At 44.9% G+C, this 21,170-nt stretch overlaps 1 protein-coding gene across 1 annotated transcript in view; it reads right to left on the bottom strand.

Annotated features, from left to right (window-relative positions):
- Positions 1–5,217: 5,217 nt before the first annotated feature.
- Positions 5,218–21,170, bottom strand: part of CELSR1 (cadherin, EGF LAG seven-pass G-type receptor 1) — a 174,455-nt gene continuing 158,502 nt past the window's right edge. The window contains 12 exon segments of the mRNA XM_009883222.1: positions 5,218–5,260; positions 7,182–7,446; positions 8,426–8,668; positions 9,536–9,703; positions 10,533–10,636; positions 11,189–11,283; positions 11,587–11,712; positions 13,671–13,797; positions 15,076–15,155; positions 16,467–16,579; positions 19,810–19,827; positions 20,758–20,784. Coding sequence (XP_009881524.1) covers positions 5,218–5,260; positions 7,182–7,446; positions 8,426–8,668; positions 9,536–9,703; positions 10,533–10,636; positions 11,189–11,283; positions 11,587–11,712; positions 13,671–13,797; positions 15,076–15,155; positions 16,467–16,579; positions 19,810–19,827; positions 20,758–20,784 — 1,409 coding nt within the window.

Genomic DNA, 21,170 nt, shown 5'->3' with positions numbered 1-21,170 from the left:
AAAGACTGGGATGGGCTCTGGGAGCCTTAGGCCATGCCAGGCAGGGAGCTTGTCCCCCATTTTGGCCAAGGATGGCCATGGGACACATGGTAGCTGTCAGAGAGACAGGGCACCTCTCAATTTAAGCACGGTCCTCTCCATAAGGGGCAGCTCGGCCTCACTCCTCTGCAGCATCTCCCGACCCAGCGCAGAGGCTGGGGTCTCGCAGTGGCCTCAGCTGCCTTCATGAAGCACCGGTTCAGAGACACATCGGTCTAAGCCTCCCTTCAAATAAAGAAAATATGCTCTGAGTATGTAATATTTGAGGTTGAAGGAGTGGATACCCTATTCACAGTGGTCTTTGAGCAGAGGGATGGCAGCAGTAGATGTCTGACTATGACAGACGGGGAGACACCAGCCCAGTACAGAGCTCTAGGGGTCTCCTGAGGGCACTTACAAATACTTTTAAGTATATAGAAGACAATAATGAATTAACACAGTCTCTTTGCAAGACACACGTCAGATTAATCTAATTTTCTTCTTTAATACAACACCTGGCGTGGTGGATAAAGGAGCAGCAGCAGATGGGATGCCTTCAGTAAATGGTTTGATACTGTCCCACGCTGTACGCTCATACGCAAAACACAGCCAGTGCGGGCTGACGTTTAGCAATATGAGGTAGGTGCAAAACTTGCTTGGCAAGAAGGGAAGTTTTACAAGAGCCCTCTTGGGCTTAGTTTTATTTGATATTTTCATTCATGGTTTGAATGATGAAATAAAAGGTAGCTTGTAAAGGCTGCAGATGCTGCCAAAGGACTCCAAGCATCCTCACGGACAGGAATAAACTCCAAAATGAGCATGCAAAGCTGGAGACTGGATCAAAAAATCAAGAGACTAAAATGGAAAGTGAGTCCAGTGCAAATTGCTACTTAAAGGGGGGAAAAGTGAGCTGCATACGAGGCTGTGGAGCCCAAATGCATCCCAGACTGGCTCTGGTGCTGCAGATGATGTTGGTGTGGACAAAGGCAACATCTCACCAGGGCTGTCAGGGAATCTCCTTTCTGCAACATTCCCCCCTGACCTCGGCAGGAGCACTCTGCAGCTGAGCAAGCTGCGCCTCTAAGCAGGACATAAGGATACGGACAAACTAACTCCTCCTGGTAGGCAGTGCCATTATGGGCTATTCACAGATGTACTGGAATCATCATTTAGATTTTTCAGAACAGTAGACAAACCCCCAAGTACCCTGGGTTGTGGGAGTGCCTGGACTATGTGACTGCTTAGGTTACTGCAGCCTTATCGTGCCATGGTGTTGCCACTGGTCCATCTCTTCTGGAGTCTTTTTTCTTACAATTTGCTTAGGCCGAATGTCATTGTAAAGATTAGGACACTAAAAAGGAAAGAAATGGAGATTTTATTATTATTATTATTTCTTTTTTTTTTGGTTGTTGGTAGGCATACTGCTTGCATTTTGTGGGCTGCTGTGGCATCTTCTGTCTCTGTGCCATCTCCAGAAGGGCTACATTAGACATGGGAAGGGGTTGAAGAAGGGCAAGAAGGAAGGCTAAAATGTACAGCAGCATTTCTGCGTGAGGAACAATTACAGAGCTCTGAGCTGTTCAGGTGGAAAAAGGCAACCCAAGTGCTCTAGGACAGAGCCAGTCTTCCTCTGTGACCTGGAGAAGGTGACTGAGAAATGGTTGCTCACTGCTTCTCGTGGTGCAGGCAGCAAAGGTGTCCATTGCAGGGAACAGCACTAAAGCTGAAGATGAGCTTCATGCTGCTTATGACCGAATCAGGCAACGCAATGTGTACCAGAAGTTTATATGGGGCCAAAACACAACAGTACACGCTATTGGAGAAAAAAAAAGCCTGCTGGAGACAAGCACAACCCCTCCTGTTGGGGACACCTGCGCTACAGCGTGGTGGGGGCTGTGGACCCTGCTGGGGCCACCTTGCCATGTAACGTGTGGCTGATAATCCTCTTTTCCGAAACATCTGCTGTTGGCTGTTACCGGTGACAGGATCACAGGCTGGTCTGTCCCCTAACTATCCTGCTTATGTGAAAGCCTGAGGCTTATTTCTGCTTTTCCACAGTAAAGTGAACTAATACTTGAGACAAACTCATGTATTAGTGTTCCACCAAAAAATGAACTTGTACAATAAAATTTAGAACAGTTTCCCTTTGGGCTAATTGCTTGGATTTGTTTAATTTTGTTTAGTTTTGGCAGAGCTGTTTGCAAATTGAAGATCCTCTCTTTGATTTTGCCCCTAAATCATGACAGTAACCAGCCTCTCTCTCCCTGACTTCACACTCTCCCAGTTTGTTGCCTGATGTTTAGAAACATTTACGGAAAAACTGGCCTGATGATACTGAGAAATACTTGTATTTCCAGAAAGCTGGCAGACACGTGCAGGTCACTGCTGTGCCTTGTGAGACGCGTGAATGAAGACTTGCATGACAGCCTGAAAAGTACAGAGTGAGCAAGACCATGGCTTGGCCTCAGCTGGCTTGGGAAAGCCAAGAACGTAGCCAAGAAAGTCCAAAAAGGTCCTTCTCATTGCAGGCTTTCATGGGCTGGGCTGGCTGCCTCATCCCCCCCTTGCTCCTCTCCAAATTGTGTTTTCTAAACCCAGTGCTCTCCCGGCGGTCTGCATCGCTCTGGGTTAGAAGAAGGTGTTTTCCTTCCACAGACTGTTTCCCAGGTGTGAGAAATGCCGCAGGTTTGGACTGAAACGCAATGTATGCGGTGGCATCCTCTGCCAGCGAAGGGCACTGGGCTGGAAGGGGGATTGTGTGTGTGGATGTCCACTGGGAGCAAAGCCCCCATGAGACAACATCCGGGGCTGGAAGCATCCCACAGGGAGCAGCGCTGGCGTCTGACGCTTTACAGCCTCAGCTTCCTCAGCGAGAGCGATGGGCACCCGTACGTTCCCCCTCCTGCTACTTTCTAAACCCTGGGAAATGCCATTTGGATCCTCAGCATCTGTATTGCACTTAAAATAAACCACCAGATGAAGAATACAAGTTCAAAAAAAATTTTTCTTAATTTATTGTAAATTCTCCTTTCATCTGTGCTGCAATTCCAGTGTTCTGCACATTAATAAATATACATTTGTTAAAAAAAAACCCTCCAGTGTCTAATCTGCCATAAAGCTCTTAAAAAGTCATAAAAATAGGTTTTAATTTTTTTGTCATTAATACAGCTGACCCTCATTTACTGCAACAATTCTGATCAAAATAAAACTACCTACATCTCACTGGGACAAAATATACATACACAGATGTAAAAACAACTAGCGTGGGTTATACACAATGCCTGAGCACACAGCCAAGTGCCAGACCCTTAAAACATTCAAAACTTTTTTTCAGTCAGAAAATGTCACACAGTATGTTGCATAATTTTTAAAGGAACAGCACCTTTCCTCCCTCTCCCCTTCCAAAGGCCTCCTCGATACATTTGAAAATGCATACGAATACAGTGAAGCCAAGATTACAGTATATATTATTTCATTTTTCCCTCAACCTCTGCATTTTATTTAGCCTGATTTTCTCTTTTTTTTCCCTTTCGCACACACAGTTACACAAACGAAAGCCAGTATTTTCCCAAAAGGACTGCTACAGCGAGCGAGGCGCTCCTGAAAGCCTTGGTGACAGACAGCAGATCACGGCCACACCGTCGCCACCCTCTGAGTTGCGTATTCCCACCATGGGCAGCTTCCAGCAGACCTCTGCCCCAGCTGTTGGATGCAAACTTTTTCACATCTTATTTTTTCTTTCCTTGTAAACACTGCAGGAAGGTGAAGGTGGCAGACAGGCCATGCTTAACTTTCCTATACTTGTGAAACCAGCATATTTTGCAGGAAACATGTCACCTTAAGCCTTTCACGTGCTTTTTGAAACAGCAAGAAGGCCGGGGCTTTGTCAAAGAGCTGGGCAGTGAAACTTGGGCATCCTTAAAGACTTGTATTTCTGTTTTGATTAGCAACGTGCTGACACCAGTGTGAAAGAAATTAACAGTAAAATAAAATACTGTGCCTGAGGCAGAACTTGCCCCACAGGAGGAGGGCCCTCTTCTTGGGACACGCAGAGCACTGGTTTGTTGCAGAGCCAGACCAAAGTCAAAGCCATACAACGACCCACTTGTTTTCTTGTTCTTGGTAAGGGAAACATTGATTTGACTTCTTCCAGACAAGAACTGTGTTGAAATCTTAGATGAAGATATGACTTATTTTTAGTCCTGAACATTTAGTTGCTGAACATTTCAATGCACTTGAGAGAAGAGGTCAAAACACCAAGAAATAAAAAAAACAAAACATTTTTTTGCAGGTTTTAGAAGAGGTTACGAAAAAAAAACATACTGTGTCCTTAAAGTGTTCCAAAATCTGTCAACAAAACTTATAAATTACAGCCATGGATTTCAATGTAATCTTTACCATATTACTTTGAAGATTGCATTGCATCTTAAGGTGGCTTCCATGCAAACCTCAGTTACTTTATCAAATGCCAAATTCAAGTAAAATTGTGCAATGTTCATATAAAAAATATCAAAACCTCTTTTAATTGATTTCCTATTATCAAATTAAGAAGATCCATATAAATGTAAAATATACAAAGCAACTTTTTCTTTAGCAACACCATACAAAATATATAAAAGTATCTACACTTTTTATATATATATAAAGGATTTTTTTTTTTTTTATTCTTAAGATGACAAGTCCATAGGGGTGTGGATAGAGATGCTGGCATAGAAACGAAAGGACACTTGTTGGGATATTCCTCCCTAGAGCCCAGCAAGCCGAAGGGTTCACACTGTAGTCAGACAAAACTCCGCAAGAGGTGTCTCCTGGTGCTTGTCTTAAGGCTGATGGACTGACTTACTGTGGGTCCACTGTGATAATAACGTGTTTTGCCTTGGTTCTCCCCAGTAATGAGCAACCCCTGCAGCACCGTCCACACTGCAAGCAGGTATCCGTCCCTCACAGTGCATCCTTGTGGCCATTTCCACGTGTTTTGGCATGGGTTGATGCCGCGCAGAACGTACCACACAGCAGCCTTATCGCAGGCGCAACTGGGCACTGTGTATCCGCCGCGCGCGGTCAGGAGTCTGCCATAATGTGAAACCACGTGGGAATCAATGCCCACCTCATCCTCCTCGCTATGCGGCCACTCCGACGAAGTCCGAGGCGGGCAGGCGGCGACCCTGTGGCAAGGAGTTCAGAACTGTGCAGCGGCGATCACAGTTTCCTGATGGTTCAAATCGAAGTTTCGTTACTGCCTCTGTTAGTGAGAAGAAGTAATCATGCAGGCTTGGGGTTAAACAGACACAGGCAAACCACTCCACCCAAAACCACCTAATCCTTTTTAGCACGGGCTTTTTTTTTTAGCTCCATGCTTTGCCAAACCAACACTTGCATGGGCAATGCTGCCCTGGAGGGGATGACCAGCTGGGAGAAACAATGCTGGGCAGTACACAAGAGATGCACTCTTAGATGAAGCTCTACAGAGGGCTTGTATTTGGCTAACGCTTGGGTGAAGATGTGAGGTTCACACACAAATCTTACAGGCTGTTAGAAACCTGGTATTTCATGCATTCTGCTGTCAAACAGCAGAGTTTTACAGTATGCAAAAGGTGTGGAGATAAAACAGTTGCTTAGTACAAGTTGACTAGTTATTCTCCAGTGATGAATGCATTACCTGGTAGCCACAAGTAGTTATCGCTTGTTAAAGACATCTCTGTTTCCTGGCTAACCAGGATATATTTCAACAGCCAGTTCCCAGAAAACCAAAGATGTACTTTTATAGTGAGCTGGGAATGGTCTGTGCATCCAGACAACATGTGTGTCTAAAGCACGGTGGGACAATGTCAGAGTGGAAGCTGGGTGAGAAATTTTCTCTTGGTTTGGAGAAAGAATGAGGCCATTATGGGGGTGTTAATATAAGAAAGACTATGTGCGTAAAATGTTTGTGCAGACTTTACACATGGCTGTTGTTCTCATTTTAAATGTGAGAGTTATGACAAGTAATGAGGTTTCTGAGAACACCCTTTGGCTGGAAGCTTGCTCAGGCTTTTGCTAGTGTTTGATTTAGCTTACAATGGCAAACACGCACACCGATTGCCATGTAGTGGGTGGGAATCGTGCACCTGGCAATTTAGTGTCACTAGCTTGACATGGCACTTTCTCTGTAGCCTTTGGATCTCCTCCTCCAGCAATGGTTTCCCTCTGCCCAGCTGGACACCCACCCCATGTTCCCCCCAGCTTAGCACCTTTCCCCCCCAAAACACTGGGCTTCCTCAGGGGTCCTCTTTACTGGAGTCTTGCCCCCACCCACCCTCCTCCAAGCTGGCTGACAGACACCCACAACAGCTCTTGCTGGTCTTACTGGACACACATCAAGAAGTGCTGCTCCATGTTTGCCCTGCACTTATCCTTTTCCTTCAGTGCCTGGTACTGGCCACATTATAATTAACTGTACCCCGTTAGTAATAGGTCCTTAATGGCCCCAAACACTCTCCCCACTGCAAAAGGGGAGGACAGGTAAAAAACAGAGGAAAAAATAACTGTTCCCATGGTCTGAGGGGGGTGAAGGTGAGGTGTTGGGGGCAGAGCAGCAGGAGCAGGGGGTAGCCCTGAACAGAGCACCCCTGAGGGCACATATGGCTCCTGGGGCCATGGGTGGGCATTGCTGAGCCTAGCATGGACACCCAGCAGCATGAGGGACTGGAAAAAGCCAGTCCTTGTCCTGGTGATGGGCTGGGGAAGGTGATGACCTCAGCAGCTCACCAGGCAGGGAGGGGATAGATAATTCATGTGGATGAGGGAGCCTGGTTCGCTGTGACCATGGGTCACCACACCAAGCACAGCAAGTGCCACAGTAAGGGGACGGGGCAGAGCTAGGTTGCTCTATTCCCTAGCATACCAGTAACACACCAGCTTGCCAATTCAGAGCATGCCAGGGTAACCACTGACAGGTGTCGGTCACGGCACCGTGCCTGTGATACTCGGTTTTGGCTTTCTCATCAATGAAACACCGTGGCTTGAGGACGTGGTACGGACAAGCACTCAGGGCACTCACTGGTGAAGGACTCTGGTCCAGTCACCAAGTGAAATCCTTGCTCAGTGGGAGTTTGGGGCCGGAAAGCAAAAGGAGAGGCTGGAGACACAGGAGGTCTGCCAGGACATCCCGATGCGGCACTTACTCTGAGTCTGAGGTGTCAGCATGTCCTGTTCCCACATGGAGGTTCATGGCCATGCCATTGAGCTGGTCTCGAGACTGCTCTCTCCGAGCATTTTTTACTGTCACCCCCGAGTCTGAGGGAGAGCGGACCCCATCATTTGTCCCCAGGGAAGTAGTCCTGGATGAGATCGTGGTCTGATTGTAATCTGATAGCTTTTCCCGCAGTCGATTCTTCATATTCTTGTCCACCAGTGGAGGAGGGTAGGTGACTTTATTTTTTAAGATGCCTGTTACAGAAAAGAGGGAATAATGAGAGTTTTGAAATGTATCAGTAATTTCATTTATCAAGCTGAACACATTCAAGAAGTGACACTGCTGCATCAAAAGAAGTGTGGCCAGCAGGTCAAAGGAGGTGATTCTGCCCCTCTACTCCACTCTTGTGAGACCCCACCTGGAGTACTGCACCCAGCTCTGGAGTCCCCAACATAAGAAAGACATGGACCTGCTGGAGCGTGTCCAGAGGAGAGCCACGAGGATGATCCGAGGGCTGGAGCACCTCTCCTGTGAGGAGAGGCTGAGAGAGTTGTGGCTGTTCAGCCTGGAGAAGAGAAGGCTCCGGGGAGATCTTATTGCCGCCTTCCAGTACTTAAAAGGGGCCTACAGGAGAGCTGGGGAAGGACTTTTTACTAGGGCATGTAGTGACAGGATGAGGGCGAATGTCTATAAATTGGAAGAGGGCAGGTTTAGATTAAACATTAGGAAGAAGTTTTTCACTTTAAGGGTAGTAAGGCACTGGAACAGGTTGCCCAGAGATGTTGTTGAGGCCCCATCCCTGCAGGTGTTCAAGGCCAGGCTGGATGGATGTGGCCTTGGGCAACCTGGTCTAGTTGGAGGTGTCCCTGCCTATGGCAGGGGCGTTGGAACGCGCTGATCTTCAAGGTCCTCTCCAACCGGTGCACCTGCTGCTAGGGGAGGGGGTCCCTGCCTATGGCAGGGAGGTTGGAACTCGATGATCTTCACGGTCCTTTCCAACCTAAACCATTCTATGATTCTATGATTAATCAGACTTCTAGTTTGTCACTTTATTTCAAAACCAAAATTTTAGACTTCAGCAACTACCTACAAGCTTCCCATGGCATATCTGGTTACACAGGTTGAAGCCACTTGGAAAGTGCTCTTCTTTGATACAGCTACCGTATGAACTAATTAATGCTTGTTAACCCCTGGTCTCCCAGTCCAGCTGTGAGGCTGGGTTGGCCATGCTACCTTTCCTCTGCTCCGGCTGCTGGTTATTCTGGTAGGACAGAGGTCTGTTCTCCTTCTGCTGCCCTTCGTTTTCCTTGTCCTGGGGTGCTTCGTTGCTGTGGTTCACCTGGTTTTCCCTGTGAAGCTCTACGTTGACCTTGGTCTCGACTTTGAGTTTCTGCTTCCCGCTGGGGTCCTCACTGTCGCTGGCCATTACGTACTCTGTGGGCCAATAGGGTTTCACATGATTGGGAAGGGTATCAACTGCAATGCAAAAAAACACTAGCTCGAAAACCACTTTTGATAGACCTTCTCAACCTCTGTCCAGCCAGTCCTGTTCCCATTGGCTGGGGAGGAGTTGCATGTCAAACCAGAGCAACGCCTCAGACGATCCCTGCTGGACTGCACTGCCCTCCGGGTGCAGCAACACCCACAAAACATGCCTGGTAGGATGGCAGGGCGCTTCCCACAGCAAGGTCACTGCCGCCATTACTGACAGGTGTGAATCAAACCTGCTCTCTCAGCTCCCCAGGGCTGGCGATCCCACCAGCTCCCTGGGGATGCTGGCTTCTGAGGGGTGAGGGCACCTGAGGCACCTCGTGCTGTGTCTGTGCAGAGCACCAGCACACAGCCTGGACATCTGTCACTCTAAGCCGACTTATCTTTAGAACAAGATGAACTGCACCTAGAAATGCCTGCATTCTGCCACACAGTATTGATACCAATGGCCAATGATCTCCTACTCTTTAGGTGCATGACCTCTCCAACCCCACTAAATCCATGTGCCCGTATTGCATGAGGAGAGGCAGGTGTTTCTTCCCCCTGCCCTCAAAATAACCAGCTCCTTCCTCCTCTTCCTCTTCCTTCATGTGAGACTTTCCTGGTTGCGTAGCACCTGCCTGCAAACCCCCTGACTGCGGTCTGTCTGAGCGCCGTAAGTCGCAGACTTGCTCAAGCATCCTTTTACTTGCACTGTTCACCCCCGTGAACAAGCCCTTGGGAGGAAGAAAATGCAAGTGGTAGGGATGCCGTCTCAATTGTATTGCTAGTCTGGCAAAATTGTCCCATCTACTCTAAAGCTATTTTAAAGAAGGGAATAAGTCCATTGCTCTCCCCTCGCACTGGGAGTACCTTTGGGTGTGCTGTGGAGTGGGCCACGTTCATTATTTTTGGAAGTGGATGTGTTCCACTTTTTCTCCGGCTCGAGCCCATCTTCCTCGCTGTCCGATGAATGGGAGGAGGCGTAAGAGCTGCTGTGTTCATCAAGGGACAGTTCGCTGTCGGAGTCTGAATCGTGCTCTACAAGCGTGGAAAGGGGAAACACAGCGATGAGAGCACGGACAGGAGTTGAGCACATCTATCTGACAAACGTAAAAGGAGAAAGGAAAGGCAGGCATCTGGTTCAGGCCGTGCCAGGGATGAGCTCTTACATCCGTAAGTGTACATAGGATTAATTCACAAGGACTGTGGCATCCATCCATCTAAGTAATTATGGGAAGCCCAACTGCTTGGCCCAGCTAGGGGGCAGGACCTTTTATGTGCACAGGAGGTGCAGAACAGAATGGGGACGCTTTTTACCCCATTCAATGCGGAGAACAGTAACTCCACAGGATCTCAATCAACAGAACACACAGGCAAACCGAAGTACCTAGAAATATTAAGAATCTGCAAATGCACTCTTAAAAACTGCTACAAGGCAACAAAATTTAACATTAAGACCCCAAATGAAAGGAAGTCAGGCAAGAGACAGTTTTCATTTTCTTGTACAAAACACACAGCAGTAAAAGAGGATATTGCCTCAAGGTCTCAAACGTTAAAAGATCTCCAATTAAAAATCAAGAGCAACAGCACATAATTTGTGAGAAAGAAAGGGGACGCCAGAAACTGTCAACAGCTGTGACAGCTGTCAGATTAAAACCGAACCATCACAAGAAGCAGATACATGGTATTTCCATTCCAGGATTCCCTAGTAAAGCAACCATTGCATAGCTCATTATGCCAAGAGCATAATGAGAATCAGACACACTGAGTCAGACTAACTATTCTTTCTATCGTCGAAGCCTTTGAAAAAAGTGCTGAGAAGGAAAAGGTGTAAAACTGGGTCAAAGCATTTGGAAGTAATTCTTACCATTGGATTTTGATGGATTCCTATGAAAAATGGAGGAATCTGCTTCAGTCTGACCAGCCCTTGCTTGACTTGAGGATCCACTGAGCTTATGAGCAGCCTCATCCCTTAGGGAATAAAAACAGCGGACAACTTTCTTGGTCACTTTACTGTTCTTAACAACAAAGCAGACATGCAGATGAGATTCTTCTGGTCAAATGCAGACAGCTGCAGTGGACGCTCGCCAGCCTGTGCTTGAATATCAATGTGGTCGCTTTTACAGCAAGACATAAATTATCCTAACCTAGCTGTCTGCCTTTGGCCACATGAATCACACTCTGAAAAACCCTGCAGTTAATAAGCTAAATCCCACTCCTTAAGACATGACTGAATTTTAACAGGCAAGCAGCATGGCCCGTATAGTTAACCTAGTGGTTATGTTAAGCACTGCACTGTTGGAACTCCCCACCAAAGACACATGCAAAAGAAAATGCATGGGAGAAAATGACAGTCACATAAAACAGAACTGTTAAGACAAAAAACAAGTAGCATTTGAACCAAAACATTTCTGTTTTCCACAAGAGCAATGAGAAGGGAAAGGCAAGCACCTGAAAGCCATGCACCTGCCACCTGATTACCTGAGAATATAAGCAAGGTAGCTATTGTGGCTCTTGGCTGACCTGACGGTGCTTTCTAGGGAGACAGTGGATTCCCCAATAGTTGTGCGATACATATTTGGCTCTTCTATATATGTGTTGTTACAGTTCAGAGATCGCTGAAAGTAAAAAAAAGACACAAACCAACAGTGAACGATCCTATCAAAACCACACGTTACCCACCCATGCATTAAGTCTTGAAGGAACCAAATGGTTTTCGATGTCGAGGAAAAAAAATACTTGCTCTCAAAAGTTTTAATTAAAACAGTAATCAAAACTTTTGAGAGAGGCCATCGGTAATCTTTGTACAAGTCACCGAGACCAACCAGACAATACACTTAACTATGGACAAGCCAACTATAACTGTATTTAGGTAACTTCCACCAGCAAGAGGATGTTTTTTCCCAGTGTTTCTTCCTTACAGTTAATAATGTAGCTCTTGTTGCAGTGGAATCATCCGGAAGAGGTTTTTTTCCAGTTAAAGTGTTCTTCAAGTGCTTCCTGACTTCTTTGTTAAATACGCAGTGGAAGAAGAAAATGAACAGCCCCTGGATCATTTTAGAGAGAGGAAGAATAAATCTAAATGATTCACTACTACCAAGCTGCAAATACAAACAGATATTACAGAACAGCCTTTCTGAAATAGCCCCTGAATTCTAGTTCGTAGTCCATGATTTCAGTAGTGGTAACTATTTTCTGTCTTTGACTGAAATGCCATTGATTGACCTCCTAGGACTTCTTCATAATTTGCTTCCATGTTCAAATGTGCATAAAAGGGCCTGGGAAAATATACACAATGATGTGCTACTCCAGGATTTACAGAGCAGAGCTTGTGGTAGGTGTCACCCTCCCTGACTGTTCGGGAGGAAATGTTCTCCTCAAAATATCTAATGGGGACCTCAGTGTCCCACTGGAAGACGCTGCAGGGAGTTTCAGGGTTGTGCTTGCATTAAGATTTTAGAGATTTTACACTGACAATGAGAGAAAATCAATAGCAGCACATAAAAAAATATCGTAGCCTTTAGTGAAAACCTCTGGAAATGGGGAACTTCTGTGGTAGGTGTCCTTAATACTGCTGCTTAGAGAAGTTTAGGAAGCATTGTGAAATGTGGAGAGATACTACGGGCAGAGAGGTCCCAACTTCTGCCCCACAATTTTCTCGGTTAAGCAATACCTTTTGTGGGAAAATTGCTGAAATCCTCAGGGCTGGGCAGTTGTTGGCTGCCAGACACCCACATCAACAGCTTTTGCTGGGGCAGGGGGCACGGGGCACACACGTGTGTGCCTTCAGATGTATTCACTCTGAGGGAATTCATGCAGCTGCCAAATTGTTATCAATTTTGGTTGGAGATATAGTATATAGAAGCCAATCACTCATGAAGTTGCAGCTGTACCAACACCACAAGATGCCTGCATTTCATCATTTCAGCCAAAGCAATTGACCTAGAGAAACTTTAAACTTCAGGCTCACTTTCTAAACATTCAATCAAACGGGATCTTAGCTGGCATTAGCACTTTGGGATTATTCATTAATAAAATTCACATAAATGTCTCTCTAAAAATGCAAGTTCAAAGAAGGCAATGACGTGAAACGCCACATACATTGTGCCTCTCTGGGCAAGTTTGGAGAATTCCAGCTGCTGACTTTCCTCCCTCTCAACAGGTTTATATTTAATTTAATTTAATTTTAGGCTTGTCGAAGCCTGGTTTTACAGCCTGAGTTAGGTGTATTTATTTCAGAGCACACCAGTTGCAATGGCAAAATAACCTTGCTCCAGGCTGGCCTGTCTGGGGTGGAGACCCATCAGACTTCTTTTTCTCCTTGGAAGCAATCTGTGGCTGTTCTGCTGCAGATGACAAGAGTGACCTGCTAGCAGTAGCTGTTTTAATACTGCAGGAACTTACCACAACAGTTACTGCTGTCCTTGGTCACATTCAAGTTGTGACCAACATGAAGCTTCATGACTACTTCCGTGCCAGGTCTCCTACAAATAACTATGTTCTGCATCTTTAATCAACAAGCGCGCACGTGAGGACAGGCAACCTAGTAAATCCCTAATGCAATGGGTTGTGTTTGAAAATAATTATTTGTTTCATTTCCTTAAACAGTAACTTAATTTGTGAAGGCCTTGAACTTGAAGCCATCCACTCTGGGTGAAATAAAACAGTCTCTTATTCGCCGTAGCAACAGAACAACTGTTGAAAATGAGCAGGCAGAAGACAGTAACAAAGATTTTTGTCTCTACGAAACCAGAGGTATAATTGCCTTCTGTTATTTATCTGTCACAGGTTACAGTAGTAGAGCACTTATCTTTAGAATGACTAGAAGTGAGAGATGAAATTACTCAAAGTTGTGTTTTTTGTGAAAAGAACCCTCTCTTTGAGAAAAGAGAGCAAAAATTGTACTTGACATCTCTGTCAGCTCATGTTTAGCAGGTTTCTGGAGGTCTAGGTGCAGCAGCATGCTCACTGAGGTCTGCCACGGACAAGACACCATCCAACTTACCTGCAGGCAGCTGAAAATGGCAAAGAGATAGTGAAACGTCATGACATCGCTGTTCACCGCCATCAGCCCCAGCAGCCACGTGGCACTGATGAGCAGCAAGAGCAGGAACGCCGTACGCAGCACAGAGCTGTAAAGCAAACACAGATGGGCATTTGCAGCGTGACAGGATACAGGAGAACAGCCCAACTTCTCCGCACAGGCGGTGCCATGTGCCCGAGGATTCGCCAACTGGAAAGGACCTTGGGGAAAATTAGGGCAGCGTTCACCAGCTCCCAGTTCCCAATTCTCCCATTGCAGTACTCAATGACTTAGCATAGTCAGGTAAAAAAAAGGTATTTTCTTTTCAAGTTTGTTTCCAAGGTTTTCGTTAAACAAACCAGGCTGTTCGCCAAGCCCATGCTGTTCAGCCTTGTTGACTCTGAGGAAGAGATCTGGGCGGTAAATGGCCACATCCGTCTCATTTCTGTTTGTCAAGTTCACTCTCACATTCCTCCTCAACATTACAGCCCAGGGTTTTAGATTGAGGGCACTCGGGAATATTTGTTTACTTAAAAAAATTTTTCCACAGACGCTTTCAAAAGATGGTCACAATTCCAGTGGCAAAAGTTTTGTACTATGAATAAAAGAGCTGCCATTAAGTAGCAATTATACTTCATTTGTTTAGGGAGATTTAAAAAAGAAAAAAATTACCCAGCAGCCAGGGCTGAACAAATAGCTGGAAAAAGCCTTTTGAAATCTCATACTGCTACCTATATGAAAAAATAAAAAAGGGCTGTCTTGCCACTAGCTAATCATGTTTCAGTTCACAGGTAAATTCTGAGCTTTGGGCAAAACAGACATTAATAGGAACATGCTGCCACAGCAGCTCAGGAAGGCGGCAGGTTGCAGCTTGCGAGGCTTTCTGCTCGTCCCACAGGGAGTGGGACGGAGGGAGGCTGGCCCTCAGCATGGAAACCTCGATGGGTCTCTGCCACGACATGGCCGGTCACCCTGGCGTTCGTGAGCGGAGACCTTTCTGAGCCATAGGTGAGCACAGGGAGACCAAGAACTATGTCTTACCAGGGCATGCCATGGGTGGAGGCGAAGTGACAGTGTTGTAGGGAGTATGATGAAAGTTCTGAAAGGACTGTAATGATACCATCTGGGGACCAGACCTTTCCCTCTCCCCTCCCTTCTCCTGCCTACACTTGGTGGTGCAGAGCAGCATGGTGGTGTTTTTAGAGAGCCTCCAAGGGAACCCTAGGAGTAAGTGATGGTGAAGCAGCTCCAATCTCCTCTACCAATGCTGACTGTCTCCTCCAAATATCTTATGTATTTCCCACCCCAACACTTGCTTTTAGACAATTCTGTCTCTTTATTATTCCTGGCCAGAACTTTGTCTACAGGTTTTTGAGCCCAAACTTACACAACTCCAGTTTTTTCAAATGAACGTTGCCTTCGTCTGCACGATGCTTTCATTGCCAGTATAAAGATGACAGTGTTTATCTGAAAAGGAAATTGAAATAACAGCGTGGATTCTTTCTATAAAGTTGTTAGGGCTCAGTTTTCAATGACAATGCAATTTTTATCCTAAAATGGTTTGCGGTTCCAAGAATATTTTTCTTTCAATTTACACGTCTCAAAGTTCCAAAATTCATCTTATTTCAAGCCACACAGTCAAGAACATCCTGGGACTTGATCTGGATGAAACCCAGTAAGACAGCCCTATGAAAAGAGGCTGGAGTGAAACATAAAAACTCAAGAATGGCTGTCCTTGTCCAGACCCGGGTTCACTCAGCCCAGCATCTTGTTTCAGCTGGGCCAAAGCAGAATCTAGTAACAGCGCAAGCGTATGGCAATAATTCCTCTGAATACTCCTCCAGCCTCCACTGATTTCCAGAGCTGGAATGTACTAGGTAGGGTGGTGCATTTGCACTTAATAATTCATTTTGAATAACGATGCTGGCAATTTGTCTGGTTACTTTCTGAAACCATGCAGAGCTTTACCACCACCACCGTCTTGTTTCTGAGTTTCTAACTTACCTCCCTGTGGAGCGACAATGTAGCTTGTCCTGTTTGTTCTGAATCTGCCACTTCCTACTGCTAATTGTGTTGGAACATACACTGAACAGTTGGCTTCATGGCCATATTCTCCAGGCCACCATGCTATTACAAGCTCCTCCCTTCCCCGTCTCTGCACCTTTCTCTTCTCTAGGCTGAAGGCTCCTAGTCCACCTAGTTACTCCTTCAGCAGGGGCTGTCCCGTACCTCTGATGTCTAGTGACCCAAATCTACACACCTTCCAGGTCTACTTCATACTTTTTGAAGTGAGGAGACCACACTTGGTATTCAACATACAGTCACACGATGGATATGTACCTTCTGGTGCTCTGTTAATGAGGGATGTTTTAACAGAGAAGTTAAACACCAGGCCATTTTTTTTTTTTAATTCCTGCAATTGGAATTATTTAATACCCCTTTAGGACTTCTGGATGAAGGGACTTGTTATGGCTCATTTGGTAGATTTGTTTTATAAGCTCACAAACATGGAACAAAGCAAACAGGAAAAAATAAATACGTTTCTGGCCATACAGCCATTGCTCCACAAGCAACCTTTGCACTGGCAGGAAGCCCTCTGATTTCCAGGAGCTTAGCTCATGTCTTATCTGTTTAAGCAAAAGAAGCAAGCTGGAGTAAATCAGCTTCAAATGGAAAGAATATAGTCATTTCACATTATGACTATTGGTTGATAAAACATTAAAAAAAAGGTAGCAGCAAGGAAGAGACAGCTCAGGATGCCAATTCCACCATACTTACAACTACAACGATTACGATGGGCCCAGCAAAACTCCAGATAAGGGTGTCATGAACAGACAACCAGCAGAAATCAGGGTTCCCATAGCCTTGTGGATCCAGACCAACAGCAAGTCCTGGGTCACAAAATGGAGAGAAAGTGTATCAGAAAGGTGCTGTTGAGATCTTCTGTATAACCAGGAACATTTTCAAACCACTTTCTGACAAACAAAATGGCAAAATGTGTTCAATAGGACAGTGTGGGAAGTCAAAATCAAGGCAAATATTCAAATAAAACTTTTATGAATCTCAACCTTTATGCTGGTCACTCCATATCAAACGATACTATGAGTTTTGCCTACCAGAACAAAGTTCAGCTGCATAAAAATGACAATAAATGCAAGTCCCAAATTAATTCTGTTTCAGCACAGTTTTATAGTCATACTCACACAATGTGATGAAGCCTTGAGGGTGAGTGACATGTTGAGGAATTTCAATAAGCCTATGCAGCAGAATGACATGAATCATAACTGAGGAGATGTCTATACTACAAAAAAAGTGCATTCTTAAATGCCGTGAGCTTGCTGTCACTAAAATAACACCAGAGACAAAGGAACCTGGAAACTCATGGGAGTTAACCGCTTGAGCTCAGGTGGGCTTCATTTTGAGCTGCCATCCCAGATACCTCACCTTGCTTTCAGCACTGTTTCAAATGGAGTTTGCTAATGCCCCCAAGGCAACTGAGGTAAGAACACACCTTCTATTGTTTTATTTTTCAAAGCCCGGACAATTCCAAGAGAGTCTCTGAGTCCAACCTCCACCTGCTGATTTACAGTGCCGTCTGATTTGGTGACCTACACCTCGCCCATATGGCGACAGGCTGGGATTGCTGCCTTTGACCTGCAAAATACTGCTGAGGTCTTCCTTCTTCAAGACACAGAAATTGATCCCTACGAGGCCTATGGCCAATGACATATGGTAAATGGCTGCAGCATGTTGTCTGGGCATCGGGGGCACCTATTGCGTTGAGCGTATGTCCTGACTCAAGCAGGCAGCCAAGGTTCACGGCAGTGCCGTTCTCCACAAGGAGAATTCATGTGCATTAATAAACACTTTTTTTTTTTTTAAATTGAAGCCCGCGTGCTTTGATGAAAAGACACTGAAAAAGGGAGAGGTAGCTGTGTTTCACTCTCACCGCTTAAAGCTGGCCCATAGCCAATATTCACATCTGGTACAAGCCTACGGTCTGTGAAAATTAAACTGCCTATTTGGCAAAGCAGTGGATATTGGATCTGTTTTCTCTGAAGTGTGGAATGAGATAGGACTGGTCTCCCCCCCTGCTCTCATTGGCCCTTCCACCACCCCCTTCAGCAGTTGCCATCCAGAAAGAATTAGCCATAAATGATTAAGGGACCATAAAGTATTTTATACAGACGTAATTCTATAGATATAGCCTGTTTCCCAGGACTTGATTTCCCCATTAGTGGGACTTAAACTACGTTTTGACCAAACATCTGGCTCTAAAAGTAACTGGCAGACAGCAACATTTTTTCACTCTCAAAATCCTACCCTAAAGTCCTTCATTAAACAAATGGGGTGAATTGCAGTCTTCAGGTACGCGGTTCCAATTTTACTGGAGTCAACAATATGTAAAATAACACTTTACCCAAAGGCAGAACTGAGCCAATGCAATGTAATATAAAGAGTCCTTTTGGCACATCAGTTAAATGCTGCAGCCTGGTTGTCCTAAGCAGTCTAAGCGTGTGGGCTGCATGATAGCTCACTGGTGTTGGTAGAAACTGGGGCTGGTCCCATGGCTGAGCCCAGTGTCCTGTGGGGACCAGCATCCATCCCGAGTGTGTGTCAAGAGCATGCCGTGGGGAGGTGCCACCAGAGGGGCATGTTTTGAACCTTCGGAGCTCCTGCGGGCTCAGCAGCTGCGTGTGACTCAAGCGACTGTGGGTCAGCTTCACCTGACTCATCGCCTCGCTTAGTATTCACCAGCAAAGAGCAGACTCGGGAAGTGCAATTTTCTAGGGGATATTGGTTTTAGGGCTATGTAAGAGCCTGTTTTAACATGAGCACTGCAGTCTTCATGGCAAAGCTGTTGCAGCACACATATGCCAACCAGTTAGCATGTTGCCACGAAGACATGCAGACCTGGAGGGGTCTTGCTGGGTGCCAAATCCAGCCCTTTGCTCCTGAGGCAAGGAAGTCATAAAATCCCGCTCTTAGGTGGATCAAACTACATTTTAAAATGAGCAAGTTTAAAGCAAATTTAAAATGTTCCACTATCGCTCCCCATGGAGGAATATTCCAGATCCGCATTCTTTTGATGGCTGTAAGCCTTGTCCCAACTGCCATCCCACTTTTATTCATGGCGATTTGTTTTTCTATGCTGTGATTAAAGGTGGTTCTTCCCTGCTGGAGTGTATCCTATGTAAACATTTTGCTAAGTTTTTCTCCCCGCTAAAGGTCAAGGTTCCTTTCTGCAGGTAGCCTGGTCCCATCACAGATGGCTTAGGACCACTACGTCCCAGCCTGAAATTAATGTCAGTTTGAGCACAGAAAATAGAAAAAATAAATAAACAAAACAGAGTAAAACCGCTGCCACTGTAGGTTCTTTTTTTTTTTTTCAGGATAGCTATGATAAAGATGAAATAGGCTAGATATGTATCTCTCAAGTAAAACAAAAAAGTCCTTTGGATGTCCTAGACTAAAATCCTTTCCCATATCTAGACTTTTCCACTATTAAGAAACATACATGATCCCTCTCTCATAAAGCAATTTAAAAGAAATTGCATTTAAGATCATGCTATGGACGTGGAACCTTTTTACTGTTTAGACATTAAAATTTAAAATTTATAAAAGAAGCTTTAAAATATATACAGTAACAAAGTTTTCCAGGGGTAAGAAATCCCACATTGTACTATTTATGATAAAATAATTTTTTTTTCAGATGATTTCTAAACTTGGAAGGGCAAAATGCAGGCTTAGTTTCTTTTATCCTTCATTTCACAAAATCCTCTGACTTGCTCAGTAATAGACTTTTCATTTACATGAACTGCAAATTCAGCAGATTCAGAGTTTAAATTACAGGAGACAATCTGGAACTGTAACTCAGTTTTAAAAGTGCAAAATAGTTCCATATCACAGAGAACAATATCTAGGTAGACAAATTTAAAAATGGTGCACTTGTAATATTTAGATTGTGTAATACTGCTGTTGAGGAGGTCTGAATTCATTCCAAATTCAGGAGAAACTAAACATGAAACAGAAAATCCTTCTGACAAAATTCTTCTAAAGAGTTATGTCTTCTGAAATGCAAATTGTTTACTGCTGTTTAATGACAATACTTCTTTTCTACCAGAAATGATGCTGCCATCTATCTGATGGTACTTAAACATTCCTAAATATATTGCAGCAGTCCTGTACGTAGTGATAAAAGTTACACAGGCCTGAAATGTTTTAGAAGTTCAAGGACGATATCTATTTAAAGTGTCAGATATGTCTAGAGTGGCAGAGCTTTCTGGGCTGTACTTTCAGCTGTGTTCTGGATAAATTGATAGAAGCAGAAATTATGCATAAGGTGACATGGAAAAAACTTACCAGCTCTCCAGAATGAAAGCTAGCCTGTACTAACCTACGCTATGTTCCTGTATTACAATTTCTTAAGTCACATAGAAAAAAACCCCTATATTTTAAAAATTCTAACTTGTTCCACAGTATTTTTCCAAGTGAATATGAGTGATAGCTATTTGTTTGATCTGAAAGACATCTAAACCTCTGCTGTTGCTGACAGTATGTTGTTATCTGTAAAAATAAAAGTAATTGAATAGAAGTTAACTGTCTGCCTCTGATCTGATTTCCCATATGGCAACAGATACATGCTGAAACAGTTGAACCAAAAAAACTCGCTCCAACTGTTCTGCGAAGCGCACTTCCCAAGGAGCTGTCTGCCTGAATTAAGGCAGCACCATGCGCTTAGGGTAGCACTGGAAATGTCTGATTGCAAAAATAGGCATGGTGAGGGTGGAGATGATGTGCTCCTGTGGATCACCCTGGAACAGTTTAAAAGATTACTGCCTCCAGCATTTCATTACTTTTCCTCAACTGGAAGTTATTGCATTTGTATCTGAAATGAAGTAAAACCCTGCTTGAGTACTCCCAGCTAGTTTTTATGCCAAGTAAAACAGAACTGCTGAAATCCCCTTCAGGGAGTATTTACTGCTGGTTGAGGGTAGGCAACAGGAATGTCCAGTGAAGGGCAGTAATGCCCTGTGGGCAGCATTGCTGCTGCAGCCACTGCAGCTACCTCCCCAAGAGACCGTGTGTTCATATCCCAAGGTACCAGCACAGGGAAGGAAAATTTCTGAAGGCTACAGGCAAAGTTGTTAAAATAAAAATACTGTTATTCCCAAGCAATGTTATCAAGTCCCGTTTTACCCTAGGTGCAATTATGTTTATGTTATTGTAAAACCCTCAGTATCACTTCAGCTGGGGCAACAGATGTTTGGTACACAGATCTGCCAAATTCAGGCTGACTTCTGCTAGACGTGATTTGGTGTTGCCCTTGTTCGGGAGAACACTGAAGTGACAGCAGTAGCTGAGTGCACCAATAGCTGTCTTGGATGGGGCAACTTTCTTGAATCTGGCCAGTGGGCACACACGGGAAGGGAAACATAGCTGTTTCGGGGTGGTTGAGGGTACCTGGTATGATGGCAGGGA

Source organism: Charadrius vociferus, unplaced genomic scaffold (genome assembly GCF_000708025.1).
Source record: "Charadrius vociferus isolate BGI_N301 unplaced genomic scaffold, ASM70802v2 scaffold363, whole genome shotgun sequence".
NCBI classification, from domain to species: domain Eukaryota; kingdom Metazoa; phylum Chordata; class Aves; order Charadriiformes; family Charadriidae; genus Charadrius; species Charadrius vociferus.
This window is presented reverse-complemented; position numbering and strand designations above follow the sequence as displayed.